At 50.7% G+C, this 15,315-nt stretch overlaps 1 protein-coding gene across 2 annotated transcripts; it reads right to left on the reverse strand.

Annotated features, from left to right (window-relative positions):
• Window positions 1-9,350: 9,350 nt before the first annotated feature.
• On the reverse strand, window positions 9,351-11,482 carry fam167b (family with sequence similarity 167 member B). Of its 2 annotated transcripts, none has more exons than XM_033044821.1 (2): window positions 11,146-11,482; window positions 9,351-9,965 (listed from the first exon to the last, which is right to left on the reverse strand). In XM_033044821.1, exons 1-2 carry the CDS (start codon window positions 11,422-11,424, stop codon window positions 9,705-9,707), a joined length of 540 nt encoding a protein of 179 aa, XP_032900712.1. In that variant the 5' UTR covers window positions 11,425-11,482; the 3' UTR covers window positions 9,351-9,704. The 2 variants fall into 2 exon arrangements, with proteins under 2 accessions (XP_032900712.1, XP_032900711.1); XM_033044820.1 differs by having other exon boundaries at window positions 9,351-9,968; window positions 11,146-11,479.
• Between the last annotated feature and the right edge of the window lie 3,833 nt (window positions 11,483-15,315).

Consider the following 15,315-nt stretch of genomic DNA (forward strand, 5'->3'; position numbering starts at 1 on the left):
AATGTGGATGTGAAATAGAAAATGGCCCTTCCCATCTGGGACACATGACAATAAACTCTCTTGACTTGACTCCTGACTCCCCTCATGGACCATACACGTGTGTGCCACACTGTTTAGTTAGTTGAGTTGACTTTAGTTTAGTTTATTGTCACATCTATCGAGGTTCAGTGAAGAGCCTTTGTTGCGTGCTCAGCAGCTAACCAGTGCTAACAAGAGTGTAGGAAGTAACTGCAGATGCTGGTTTAAACCGAAGATAGACACAATATGCTGGAGTAACTCAGCGGGACAGGCAGCATCTCTGGAGAGAAGGAATGGGTGACGTTTCAGCTCGAGACCGTTCTTCAGACTGAACTAGTTAATAGGTCAGCCTCCGACAAATGACAAGTAACAAATTACTTTCTGAAACATACGGCCCCATTCCTAAAGCACACAAATGCAGCCCAACTCTGGAGTTTTGTGCCAGTTCCTCATGCCTCTGGTGACCCAGTCTTGGCCCAGTGCCATCCTGCCCCTTTCTGTCATTGCCAAGGCTCATGGGTGAGAGTGTAGAACCATCACTTGTCATTGTGTGCCTGTCTGGGGCCTGAACACAGGTGTACACTCCAGGTAAGTGTTCCAGGTGTTGAGATACCTAACCAATAACATTGCAAGATGTGGACTTCATCATGTATGTATTTTTGTATCAACGCTAAATGCCTTTAGTTTCCACGCAGTGAAGCACAACGTACAACTGTCCAGTTTATGGGCGGGTGGGTAGGTGGGCGGGTGGGCGGGTGGGCGGGCAGGCGGTTCTCAGGGCCACAACTAGCTGTTGCATGTTCACGAGGTGTAGTGGGCCTAACTCAACGAAACACCAGTGAAGGGAGGTGCCCACTTGATAACCCCAACGATATATTGTGCATGTTAACATGTGGGTAGCTTCCTGCATGTTGATGAATGTCTACTCAGCCTGGGAACAGGCCATTCAGCCCCTCCACAATGTGCCAGTCTTTACATTTCACTGGAGTCTCTTAGTTTTTAGTTTAGTTTAGAGATACAGCATGGAAACAGGCCCTTCGGCCCCTCACCGACCAGCGATCCCCGCACATTAACACCATCCGACACTAACCATATAACCATATAACAATTACAGCATGGAAACAGGCCCTTCGGCCCCTCACCGACCTGCGATCCCCGCACATTAACACCACCCGACACTAACCATATAACCATATAACAATTACAGCATGGAAACAGGCCCTTCGGCCCCTCACCGACCTGCGATCCCCGCACATTAACACCATCCGACACTAACCATATAACAATTACAGCATGGAAACAGGCCCTTCGGCCCCTCACCGACCTGCGATCCCCGCACATTAACACCAACCGACACTAGGGACAATTAGTCCAAGCCAATTAACCTACAGCGTGGGAGGAAAGTGAAGATCTCGGAGAAAAGCCACACAGGTCACGGGGAGAACGTACAAACTCCGTACAGACAGCACCCGTAGTCAGTATCGAACCCGGGTCCACACTCTCACCTCCACCCCCACCTGGAGTGAGGAAGTTTACTCTGATCTTCCTCGGGATGTGGCGAATCTTCATTGATCAACTCCAGCTTCACTCTTCCCCAGAGCTGACAACTTGGCTTCTGCACCACTCATCGCAAAAGGGCGCAGCGGGTAGAGCTGCTGCCTTGCAGCGCCAGAGACCTGGGTTCCATCCCGACTACAGGTGCTGTCTGTGTGGAGAGTTTGTACGTTCTCCCCGTGACCTGCGTGGGTTTTCTCCGGCTGCTCCGGTTTCCTCCCACACTCCAAAGACGTGCAGGTTTGTACGTTACTTGACTTGGTTAAATTGTAAATTGTCCCTAGTGTGTGTAGGATAGTGTTAGTGTGCAGGGATCGCTGGTCAGCGTGGTCTTGGTGGGCCGAATGGCCTGTTTCTGTGCTGTATCTCTAAACTAAACTAAACTAAAATAGCAGAACTTTAACATTGTCCATTGATTATCCCTCTGCTGCCTCTTGCAGTCAGTGCCAGACAGCAGGAAAACAGGCCCTTCAGCCCAACTCCTCCATGCTGACCAAGATGCCCCAGCTAAGCCATTGGCCCCATCGTAATAAAGAGACAGCTGTCAACATGGACAGGTGTGGAGTGTTGGTGTTGGATGTCCACACCAGGGATGGCCGTCTCTGACATGTGGCCTCAAATAAGATTCTAATATGGTTTTGGTTCTTGAAAAATAAAGATTCCAGTTTGCAAAGATATAACAAATGATTTGCATTGATACAAAAACTAACACCCTCCCTTCCTCCCTTCCTCCCTCCATCCCTTCCTCCCTCCCTCCTTCCCTCCATCCATCCCTCCATCCCTTCCTCCCTCCATCCCTCCTCTCCCTCATTCCATCCCTCCATCCCTTCCTCCCTCCCTCCCTCCCTCACTCAGCTTCCAAAAGTACTTGAATAGAAAATGTGTAAATTACCAACACATTATTCTGCAATAAACATTCTGCAGCTTGAGCTAAATGAAACTAAATGAACGCTATTGGTTTTGTTTTCCAGCACCTGGAACATTGACCTTGGAAGCTGAATAATGTTCAGGACACATGGCCAGTACGAAGTGAGACTGCAGTGGGTTTTACAGGAACCATTGACTCATGCAGTTATACCTTTGAGAGTTCCGTTCTCACTGCCCAATGAAACCTGCGTTCAGACATGTCTCCCCTGCGATGATTCAGTCGCTCCCCTCTCGCTCGAGTCTGCACCCCACCACAGTTTAATTCTTGTGGTTTCTTTGTCAGTAACTTAGCAGTCAGTCATTGCGTGTTTGAGGTGGAGCTGGTGCAGGATGTAGGGAGGAGGACATTAACTCCATGTACGCAGGGGGACAACGACTGCATGTCTGAAACCTCCAGAGGAACGAGAGGCAGCAGCTGCTGGAATTGATTTGACATTACTACGGAGGGTGGCGGCTGGGCAGTGTTGCAGACGGCAGTCGATAGACAATAGGTGCAGGAGTAGGCCATTCGGCCCTTCGAGCCAGCATCCCCATTCAATGTGATTATGGCTGATCATCCACAATCTAGAAGGATCATGCTTCTATCATTATTTACAGCTGCTTTTTATAACCAGCTATGCAGAGATGATTTACAAGGATGTTGCCAGGACTCGAGGGCCTGAGCTACAGGGAGAGGTTGGGCAGGTTAGGACTTTATTCCTTGAAGCGCAGGAAGATGAGGGGTGATCTTACAGAGGGTATAAGATCACGAGGGGATTAGATAGGGCAAATGCACAGACCCGGGGGGAAATCAAGAAGCAGAGGATTTAAGATGGGAGGGGAGAGATTTAATAGGAACCCGAGGTACGCTCAGAAGGTAGTGGGTGTATGGAACGAGTTGCCAGAAGAAGTAGTTCAGGCAGGGACTATAACAACATTTAAAATACATTTGGACAGGTACATGGATAGGAAAGGTTGAGAGGCATATGGACCAAACTCAAGTAAATGGAATGAGGATAGATGGAGCACCTTGGTTGGCAGGGATAACTTGGGCCGAAGGGCCTGTTTGTGTACTGCATGACTCCATTTACTCTGAGCTTTCAGCCTCTACTACCCCAGCCAAACCACCAGGAAATACAGCTGTCATCAGTCCAACTGTGTTTTCATCAAAAAAGGGTAAGCCCCATGTGATGTAGCAAAGCGATCATAATGAAGGATCACCAGCTCTCCTGGGATACGTAGAATAAGCCGGAACGGGGTACTCAATTCAGCCATGATCATATTGAATGGCGGTGCTGGCTTGAAGGGCCGAATGGCCTCCTCCTGCATTTATTGTCGATGTTTCTATATTTCTACGTTTCTCCACTGGCACAAGTAGACACATTTGATGCAAAATCTCCACGTTACAATATGTTTCAGTTTCAATCATCTATCTATCTATCTATCTATCTATCTATCTATCTATCTATCTATCTATCTATCTATCTATCTATCTATCTATCTGTCTTCTTGTGCTCTTCTGGTTTACGTGGTTTTTCGATTTACACAACAAAGGTTCACGATAGCGCTAAGATTTTTCGTTATCTCACTCACCGTTATCCTGTGCTGCGAGTCCAACAAGTTTCATTCCGATTGGTAGTATATTGTAAAAGTTAGCGAGGTTTAAAAATCTTAAACACCGTGTGTGCGTAGATCGATCTCCTGTCCTGTCAGTCAGCGGCGCGTGGATTAGTCTCTTTTCCTGTCATTCCCGGGATGGTCCACCCCTTCCTGCGCCATCGCATCTTTACTGGAGCTGAGGGAGGCTGCGGGTGGCCTGGGGAGGTCTCCAACCGGAAGCGGCCCGGCCCAGCGCGGCCCGGAGTCGGAGATGTCGCCAAACAGAAAGCGGAGAATCTGATCCCGACGAAGGAGAGAGTCCCGTGCCCGCTGTGAGTCCCAAACGTACCGCCATCACAATGTCCCACAGCTCCAGCCCCTTCCCCTCTGGTCCCCTCGCTGGCTCCAGCCCCCCCCCCCCCCACTGTGATACCCTCCCTCTCCCCCATGGCTCTTCCCCCACCCCCACACCCCCCACCCACATGCCAGCGTGACTGCCTCCCTCTCTTCAATAGCTCTCCGCCCCCCCCCCCCCCCAATTTTATCAGTGTGTCCCGACCAGAAACATCGTCTGTTCATTCATTCCCTCCATAGATGCTGCCTGAACCAATGAGTTCCTCCCACACTTTGTTTTCTGCTCAAGATTCCAGCATCAGCAGTTTCTTGTGTCTCGTTTGTTAAAAATATTGTTCATTACCTTATCAGCAGAGGAACCAAATCTTTGTGAGAAAAGATGATGTGAAGTTTTCCATAACAGATGAGACAGTGTTCAGTTCAGCTTCTGATGTGCCATTCTGATTAGATGTTGTCTCTGTCTTTGACGTAGTCTAGTTCAAGTTACTACATGCATCCATTGGGCATTGAAAGCTGCTTCTCAATCCGGGTTAGAGGAGAGAATCATCTTTAGTTTAGTTTAGAGATACAGCACTGAAACAGGCCCTTCGGCCCACCATGTCCATGCCACCAGCACACTAACACTATCCTACACACACCAGGGACAATTTTACATTTATACCAAGCCAATTAACCTACAAACCTGCATGTCTTTGGAGTGTGGGAGGAAACCGGAGCACCCGGAGAAAACCCACGCGGTCACGGGGAGAACGTACAAACTCAGTACAAACAACACCCGTAGTCGGGATGGAACCCGGGTCTGTGACACTGTGAGGCAGCAGCTCTACCCGCTGCGCCACCGTGCCGCCCATTGTTTAACTGTACTTGACCAAAACCACAGAAATATAGAAAGAGGCCCTTCAGCCCATCGTGTATCGTGTATCCGTTGACCTCTCTCTTGCTCTACCATGGTGCCATCACTTCCCTTCCAGTGAATGAACGGAGCTAGATGTATATTTCACACCACATGTAAGCTAACAGTGCGCAGTGCCCAACCTGTAGCTGCCACCGTTACTTTAACTCCTTGCCCTCCCGCTCCCAGCCACGGGGGAACAGTGCAACCTCGTTTAGCAAAGTCTCTCAACACTTTGAATAGTTTTATCACCGTTCTCATGATATTGTCGACCTTGAGAACATATTTTTAGATTCACTGATATTTCACAGCTTTGTTAAAATTCTTGGAACTCAAGTATGGAGTTCTCCCCGTGACCACATGGGTTTTCCCCGGGGGCTCTGGTTTCCTCCCACACTCCAAAGATGTGTAGGTTTGTTGGTTAATTGGTTCAGTAAAGATTGTAAATTATCCCCAGTTTGTAGGATAGTGTCACTGTATGGCGATCCTTTTTTTTTTTTTTCTTTCCCCACCCCCCCATCAGTCTGAAGAAGGGTTTCGGCCCGAAACGTCGCCTATTTCCTTCGCTCCATAGATGCTGCTGCACCCGCTGAGTTCCTCCAGCAATTTTGTGTACCTTCGATATTCCAGCATCTGCAGTTCCCTTTTGAACACTGTATGGCGATCGCTGGGCAGTCTGGACTCGGTGGGCCGAATGGCCTGTTTCCATGCTGTATCTCTAAACTAATCTAAACATGTGGTAGTCAGAGCTGTACAGTACAGAACCAGGCCATTCGGCCCTTCCTTGTCCATTCCACCCAAGTTGTCATATTGGGCTCGTTCCACTCCTGCATTTGGCCCATAGCCATCGAAACCCGGTCTGTCCGCATATCTGTCCAAATGGGTTTTTAAATCAATCAACCTCTCCACTTCTACAACTTCTTCCAGCAGATCATTTCAGAAGACGTTCTACGCCTGCTAGCTTTAGAATCCCGGTAGGTTCAAACATTTGAGTGTACAAACCTGGGCCTTATCAAAACCTAATCATCAGTGGTAAAAAATCACATCTATTAAACTGCAAAATGTTTAAAATAGAGGAAGGAGTGAGAGTGTGTGTGTGTACGTGTGTGTGTGTGTGTGTGTGTGTGTGTGTGTGTGTACGTGTGTGTGTGTGTGTGTGTGTGTGTGTGTGTGTGTGTGTGTGTGTGTGTGTGTGTGTCTAGTGTGTGCGTGTCTAGTGTGTGTGTGTGTGTGTGTGCGTGTGTGTGTCTAGTGTGTGTGTGTGTGTGTCTAGTGTGTGTGTGCGTGTGTCTAGTGTGTGTGTGTGTGTCTAGTGTGTGCTTGTGTGTGTGTGTGTGTCTAGTGTGTGTGTGTGTGTTACTAGTGTGTGCGTGTGTGTGTGTGTGTGTGTGTGTGTGTGCGCGTGTGTGTCTAGTGTGTGTGTGTGCGTGTGCGTGTGTGTGTCTAGTGTGTGTGTGTGTGTCTAGTGTGTGCGCGTGTGTGTGTGTCTAGTGTGTGTGTGTGTGTGTCTAGCGTGTGCGTGTGTGTGTGTGTGAGATTATATATTTCATGCTCCAACACTTTTTCCTGCATCAACAAGGGCTGAATCACAAAGGTTTCCGTCCGAGCAGGAAACGTAGTTGATTGGAAGGGCCGGGGTTATTGGGTCGTTTTAATTCTGAAATGTTAAATTATATTTACCCTCAAAACAAAATGAAGACAGTTACACAATCACATTACACATAAGGAAGTTTTTCTAAAGCTGTGGAGACATTTGGTGTTACAAATGCAGACTGTGCCTCTGGGTCAAAGCGCAGGATGGATCCAAGATGATCCCAGGATGGTCCTTCATCAAAGCTGTACGTAGAGAGCAGACTGTCTCATCCCAGAGTAGAAGTCAAAGGTTTAGGAGGGATCAGAGGAAGCATTTTGGCAACCACCTGTCTCACCTGTGTCCACCTTGTCTCACCTTGTCTCACCTTGTCTCCACCTATCACGTGCGTAGTAGGAAGGAACTGCAGATGCTGGTTTAAACCGAAGATAGACACAAAATGCTGGAGTAACTCAGCGGGACAGGCAGCATCTCTGGAGAGAAGGAATGGGTCAGTCTGAAGAAGGGTCTCGACCCGAAACATCACCCATTCCTACTATTCAGAGATGCTGCCTGCCCCGCTGAGTTACGCCAACATCCTGTGTCTATCTTCAGTGTAAACCAGCATCTGCAGTTCCTTCCTTTACATCCTGCTATGTTCTGCCTGCACATCTGTACCTCTGGCTCCCTCTGGCCACTGGGAGGTCCATGGTACAATCCCACAGTAGAGAGCCCATTGCACCTCCCCATGTTCCACCCACATTGTAGAAACAAGATAGACACAAAAAGCTGGAGTAACTCAGCCAGACAAGTAGAAACAAGGACCTACAGAATCTGAAGAATCCGGACCTGAAACGTCACCCATCCATGTTCCCCAGAGATGATGCCTGAGCCGCTGAGTTTGGTTGGTATGGACAAGGTGGGCCGAAGGGCCTATTTCTGTGCTGTACATCTCTTTCTGTCTTCCACCCACATTGCCTTCCCTCCTCCTGCACTTCCCTCTCCATCGTGTCTGAAACATCGGAATCCTGGAAGGTTGAGCTGCCCGTCCTGTCTTTGTCTCCGAAGATAGACGGAGTGCTGGAGTAACTTAGAGGGTCAGGCAGCATCTGTGGAGAACATGGATAGGTGACGTTTCACAGAGTGCTGGAGTAACTCAGCAGGTCAGGCAGCATCTGTGGAGAACATGGATAGGTGACGTTTCACAGGGGGGGGGGGGTCTGTTTATGCCTTTTGCAGAGTTTTATTCAACCAGGGAGTTGTGACTCTGGGAACACCCCCCAGTCCCCACCCACCCAGGAACCCTTGAATATCTGCACCTCCTTATGTCATGACCATAAGCTTTTGGAGTAGAATTAGGCCATTCAACCCATCGAGTCTACTCCGCCAACCAATCATGGCTGATCTATCTTTATTGCCCAAACTCATTCTCCTGCCCATAACCGCTGTTGGAATGAAGGTTAAGAATTCAGATCAATGATGGAGAGAGAACACTTCATGTAAAATTAAAAACAAAATATTTATTAAAACAACAACAAAGTGACCCCACAGTTTCCCACCACACGGGGTCCAGGCCCAGACACACGGGGGTCCCGCTCCGTTGAAGACCCTAGTGTGAGGGGACTTGCAGCAAACACCCTGTACATCACCACACACACTCACACACACTCACTCCTCCCCATCTACACACAGCCGAGCCATGGTGCATTACTCCAGGCAGGGCAGCTGGAATCATTCACTCAAGCTGAAGCTAGAGGTCCCTGTGAAGGATAGTTGGTCTTGCCTCACTACTGTATGTTCCTGTCAGGCCAAGTGTGGGTAAGGCACAGATTGACAGGTTCCCGATTAGTGCGGGTGTCAGGGGTTACGGGGAGAAGGCAGGAGAATTGGGTTAGGAGGGAGAGATAGACCAGCTATGATTGGATGGCAGAGTAGACTAGATGGGCTGAATGGCCTAATTCTGCTCCTAGACATTATGAACAAGCTCTTAGTTTAGTTTAGAGATACAGCGCGCAAACAGGCCCTTCGGCCCACCGAGTCTGCGCTGACCAGCGATCCCCGCACACCAACACAATCCTAGACACACTGGGGACAGTTTGCATTTATACCAAAGCCAATTAACCTACAAACTGTACGTCTTTGGAGTGTGGGAGGAAACCGAAGATCTCCGGGAAAACTCACGCAGGTCACGGGGAGACCATGCAAACTCCGCACAGACAGCACACGGACACACGCACACGGACACACACAGACGCGCTCCATGTTGTTGATTATTTGCCCAACAGAAACAGCAAATCACAAACCTACAGTACAATAGAACACGTTTACAAAATAAAGATCAGCTTGGCAAATGAGCCGATTGTTGGTGGATATTACTGACAGCATCATGGTCAGGTACAGAGGAGGCACCACCTTGACTCAACACACTCCAGGTACAGGGCATGGGGTGGTGGTGTGTGGGGGGGGGGGGTTCAGAGAGACATGGGCCAATGGTAGGTATGAGACGAGGTGGGGTGGGACATGTTGATTGACCATTAGGCAGGCACCTTGTGGAGTGACCTGTTACACATTGCTCTCCCCAGGGAACCATCAGCTGATGGGAAACATTCCTCATCACAAAGTGGGAAATATGGGGTCAACATCCAGGCTGGTTCTGGAGATGTTCTTGGTTGATGTTGGAGCGTTGGGACAGTTTGTCACGGAGGCCTCTACTCATCTTGCTGCATGTCAGAGTGACAGAGGCCAGACACAGGCCGGGTGTCAGTCAGGGTCGGGGCGTGATCTACTCCTCACGTCCATCCAGTGGTCGGATCAGGAGAGAGAGAACCTTCTAGAGTTGATGTTCATCTTGGTGATGCCGATGTGTTTGAGCGGGGTGGAGAGGCTGAAGGCAGCTTTGAGGGGAATGTCACACAGCAGGTCCGACTCCTCCTCACACTCCTCCAGCCCCATAGTCACTTCCTCCAACATCTGCTTGTGCTGGTGGCACATCTGCTCCACCTTCAACCGATGCATCTCCCTCCGGAGGGAGATCAGCCTCCGCGCCAACTGCTGGTCCACAGCCTGCATGTCCTTCTGGGGAGGGGAGGGGGGGGGGGGGGGGAAGGGGAGTGGGGAGAATGTGTGGTTAGCAGAAACTCCTCCAGTTCCTCCAGCACTCTGAGCTTAGCCCTGGATTGTGGCCTCTCTCGCGTCAGTCCCGGGCGCAACGTCCATCCGAATAGCCATTCGTAGGTACTCGGGGCTATTTTTTTTACTCGTGGACATTTTTCAACATGTTGAAAAAACGTCCCGACTTATCCTGGTGCCCCGAGTTCCTACAGCTGGCATTACGAGCCGTTACGAAACATCTACAGGCTCCTACGGACTTGCTAGGGACAGTCCCCGACAATCCCCGAGTTCGAATTAGGGGAAAACTCGGAGAGTTCGTGAGCAACCCGGGAAAGGGTTCTGTTCTGCGACCGGGACGGGACGGGACAAGCTGTAGCCTGTGCTCGAGCCCAGAGCCAGCGCCTGAGTCACTCTCTCCCCGCGGGCCGGGCGGGACCGCCCTGACAACAACTCCCCGGCAGAAGAGCGAGGGAGGCGGCGGAGGGAAGGCAGGCAGACAGACAGACAGAGACAGGCGGACAGACAGACAGGAGCTTCTCCCCCAGTCACGGGGCAAATGTCCAAGACTAGAGGCCACAGCGTTCAGGAGAGAGCGGCGACGTTATGTTTTACACGGAGGGTGGTGGGTGCCTGGAGCGCGCTGTCAGGGGTGGAGGCAGATACGATAGTGATGTTTAAGAGGCTTTTAGACATGCTCATGGATATGCAGGGAATGGAGGGATAAGGATCACGAGCAGGCAGAGATGAGCTGAACTTGCAGAAAGGAACTGCAGATGCTGGTTTATACCGAGAATAGACAGAGTGCTGGAGTAGCTCAGCGGGACAGGCAGCATCTCCGGAGAGAAGGAATGGGCGATGTTTCGGGGTCCCGACCCAAATATCAGCTAAGCATTTGTAGGAAGGATCTGCAGATGGTGGTTTAAACCGAAGATAGACACAAAAAGCTGGAGTAACTCAGCGGGGCAGGCACCTATCCGTGTTCTCCAGTGATGCTGCCTGGCCCGCTGAGTTACTCCAGCACTCTGTCTATTTTAGGGATTAATTTAAGTTGGCATCACATTGGGCAGGGACATTATGGGCCGAAGGGTCTGTGCTGGGGCGAAGGTTTGGCCGCGGAGGTTCCCCGAGCGCCGGCACTCACCAGCTCTGCGCGCAGCCAGCCCACAGCGCCGGCGATGTTGGTGAACCCGCAGATACTGTGGACAGCGATGTCTACCCGGCGTGTGGGCTGGCCGCTCCCGCTCCCGGTCCCCGCTCCGGCCGGCTCCCCGTCGCCACACTCCCGCCACGGGTCGCCCTGGAGCCGCTCCTGCCACTCGGCGAATGACGGGCGGCGAGTCTGAAGCTTCAGTTTGTCGGCCAGTGCCTTCAGCTGCCCGAGATCATCCTCCTCATCAGCCGCCGCCTGAGCCAACGCCATAGTGCCCGATAACTGGCGCCTCCTGCCCGCCCTGCCCGCGCTTTATACCCGCCGCCGCGCTCAGCATCCACGGTGCCGCCCTCCCCGCTTAAAGGGACCTCGCCCCGCGGTCTTTGTCTCGCAGTCAATCATAGAGTCGCACAGTGTGGAAACAGGCCCTTCGGCCCCACTTGCCCATACCGGCCAGCATGTCCCAGCTACACTGGTCCCACCTGCCCACCTTTGGCCCATATTCCTCCAAACATCCGAACTTGTGCCCGGGACAGGCGCCCTCACTCCCACAGCACAAGGTGACGAGGGCTGAGCGTGTGGACGTGTGGACATAGACAATAGGTGCAGGAGTAGGCCATTCGGCCCTTCGAGCCAGCACCGCCACTCATTGTGATCATGGCTGATCATCCACAATCAGTTCCTGCTTTCTCCCATATCCCTTGATTCCTTTTGCCCTAAGAGCTAAATCTAACTCTCTCTTGAAAACATCCAGTGAATTGGCCTCCACTGCCTTCCATGGCAGAGAATTCCACAGATTCACAACTCTCTGGGTGAAAAAGTTGTCCCTCATTTCTGTCCTAAATGGCCAACCTCTTATTCTTAAACTGTGACCCCTGGTCCCGGACTCCCCCAACATTGGGAACATGTTTCCTGTATCTAGCCTGTCCAATCCGTTATGAGGGGAATAGATGGGCGGAATGCACAGAGGAGGAAGATCAAGATATTATTTAGATCAGAAACATAGAAACAGACCATTCGGCCCACCGCGTCCGCGCCGACCAGCGATCCCCGCACACCAACACTATCCTACACACACTAGGGACAATTTACAATTTTATCGAAGCCAATTAACCTACAAACCTGCAGGTCTTTGGAGGGTGGAAGGAAACCGGAGCACCCAGAGAAAACCCACGCGGTCACGGGGAGAATGTACAAACTACAAAGTCCGGATGGAACCCAGGTCTCTGGAGTTGTGAGGCAGCAGCTGTACCGCTGCGCCACCGCGCCGACCAAGAACTAAAAAGCACAGAGTGCTGGAGTAACTCAGCGGGTCAGGCAGCATAGAAACATAGAAACATAGAAATTAGGTGCAGGAGTAGGCCATTCGGCCCTTCGAGCCTGCACCGCCATTCAATATGATCATGGCTGATCATCCAACAGTATCCTGTACTTGCCTTCTCTCCATACCCCCTGATCCCTTTAGCCACAAGGGCCATATCTAACTCCCTCTTAAATATAGCCAATGAACTGGCCTCAACTACCTTCTGTGGCGGAGAATTCCAGAGATTCACCACTCTCTGTGTAAAAAATGTTTTCCTCATCTCGGTCCTAAAAGATTTCCCCCTTATCCTTAAACTGTGACCCCTTGTTCTGGACTTCCGCAGCATCGGGAACAATCTTCCTGCATCTAGCCTGTCCAACCCCTTAAGAATTTAGTAAATTTCTATAAGATTCCCCCTCAGTCTTCTAAATTCTAGCGAGTACAAGCCGAGTCTATCCAGTCTTTCTTCATATGAAAGTCCTGACATCCCAGAAATCAGTCTGGTGAACCTTCTCTGTACTCCCTCTATGGTAAGAATGTATTTTCTCAGATTAGGAGACCAAAACTGTACGCAATACTCCAGGTGTGGTCTCACCAAGACCCTGTACAACTGCAGTAGAACCTACCTGCTCCTACACTCAAATCCTTTTGCTATGAATGCTAACATACCATTCGCATTCTTCACTGCCTGCTGCACCTGCATGCCTACTTTCAATGACTGGTGTACCATGACACCCAGGTCTCGTTGCATCTCCCCTTTTCCTAATCGGCCACCATTCAGATAATAGTCTCCTTTCCTGTTTTTGCCACCAAAGTGGATAACCTCACATGTATCCACATTATACTGCATCTGCCATGCATTTGCCCACTCACCCAGCCTATCCAAGTCACCTTGCAGCATCCTAGCATCCTCCTCACAGCTAACGCTGCCCCCCAGCTTCGTGTCATCCGCAAACTTGGAGTTGTTGCATTCAATTCCCTCGTCCAAATCATTAATATATATTGTAAATAGCTGGGGTCCCAGCACTGAGCCTTGCGGTACCCCACTAGTCACTGCCTGCCATTCTGAAAATGATCCGTTTTCTCCTACTCTTTGCTTCCTGTCTGCCAGCCAGTTCTCTATCCACATCAATACTGAACCCCCAATACCGTGTGCTTTAAGTTTGTATACTAATCTCTTATGTGGGGCATCTGTGAAGAACATGGATAGGTGACGTTTCGTGTCGGGACCCTTCTTTAGTTCAATTTAGTTTGGTTTAGATTAGATGTACAGCATGGAAAGAGACCCTTTGGCCCATCTAGTCCACGCTGACCATCGATCACCCTTCCCACAACTTCTGTGTTATCCCACTTTCTCATCCGCTCCCTACACACTAGGAGCAATTTACAGAGACCAATTAACCTGCAAACCCGCACACCTTTGGGATGTGGGAGGAACATTCACACCACACCACACCACATCATGCCACACCACATCATGCCACACCACACCACATCACACCACACGACACGCCACACCACACCACACCACACCACACCCCACCACACTACACCACACCACGCCACACTACACCACACCCCACCACACTACACCACACCACGCCACACTACACCACACCACGCCACGCCACACCACACCACACCACACCACACCACACCACACCACACCACACCACACCACACCACACTACACCACACCACACCACACCACACCATGCCATGCCACACCACATCACACACCACCACACCACACCACACCACACCACACGCCACACCACACCATGCCATACTAAGCTCCTGGTGGAGACGGTCAAAGATGCAAAACCGCGTGACTCTTCAGCAACCCTGCAGAGGGATCTCAGCCGCAGCTCCACTGGTCAACACTGGACCACACAGTCAGACCACCCACATCACACCAATGTTCTTCTCTGCCCACTGCCCGCACTGGACTGACCGTCACACTCAGAGTAATGTGTTTTTATGGAAAGTTATCACGTGAGAAAATGATATCAGACTTGTCTGCTCTAATGTTTTTACACAGAGGGTGGTGGGTGCGTAGAACGCGCTGTCAGGGGCGGTGGCAGATAGTGGTGTTTGAGACTAGATAGGCACATGGGTGACGCCAGCAACGGCTGCCTCGCCAACAGTCTGTCTGTCCTTTCCTCCTCTGTTGTCTCTATAGTATGTGTTAAATGTATCATTTTCCAGTGTTCTTTAGCTTGTTTTATGTGTGTGTGTGTGTGTGTGTGTGGGGGGGGGGGGGGGGGGGGGGGGGGGGGGGAGGGGGTTCGATATCGTATCTCCGTCCGCGGCCTAACATCGAGGAGCTGGCGGCCTCTACTGGAGACCCGCTTCGGGAGCTTCAAGCCGCGGAAGCTTCGAGCTTTCACAGTGAAGAATGTGGGGAATCCGCTGTGGTGGATGTTTATGTTAACTAATATGCAGCAGTTGCTCGTCTTGTTGCTTTTTCTAGTAGGGCTGAATGGCAATACGAAAATCACTGTAACTTAATTGGTACGCGTGGCAGGAAAATACGTTTGCAACCTTTGACATGCAGCGAATGGGGGGGGATGTGGATCGCATGCTGGCAGAGGAGATCTTGGCACCTTCAGCACGGACATTGTGGGCCGAATGGCCTGTTCCTGTGCTGTACTGTTCCATGTTCTACACAGACAGGGCAGGTATTGACGAGGCAGGGTGATTTCCACAGGGTGAAGTGTCAGAACTAACCAGTGTACATTCACACTGACCTTTCTGTCCTGGGCCTCCTCCATTGCCACACGCAAACTGGAGGAACAGCGCCTTATAGTCAGCCTGGGTGGCTTACAACACAATGGTATGAACATTGAATTCTCTAA

This window comes from Amblyraja radiata, chromosome 27, assembly GCF_010909765.2.
Source record: "Amblyraja radiata isolate CabotCenter1 chromosome 27, sAmbRad1.1.pri, whole genome shotgun sequence".
NCBI classification, from domain to species: domain Eukaryota; kingdom Metazoa; phylum Chordata; class Chondrichthyes; order Rajiformes; family Rajidae; genus Amblyraja; species Amblyraja radiata.

What these genes read in the sequence shown, in the direction of transcription:
- fam167b (XM_033044820.1), bottom strand. Translation starts at nt 11,424, where the DNA reads ATGGCGTTGGCTCAGGCGGCGGCTGATGAGGAGGATGATCTCGGGCAG. An exon ending in GCTGGCTGCGCGCAGAGCTG is followed by an intron (nt 9,969 to 11,145) that starts GTGAGTGCCGGC and finishes TCCCCTCCCCAG; the next exon opens with AAGGACATGCAGGCTGTGGA.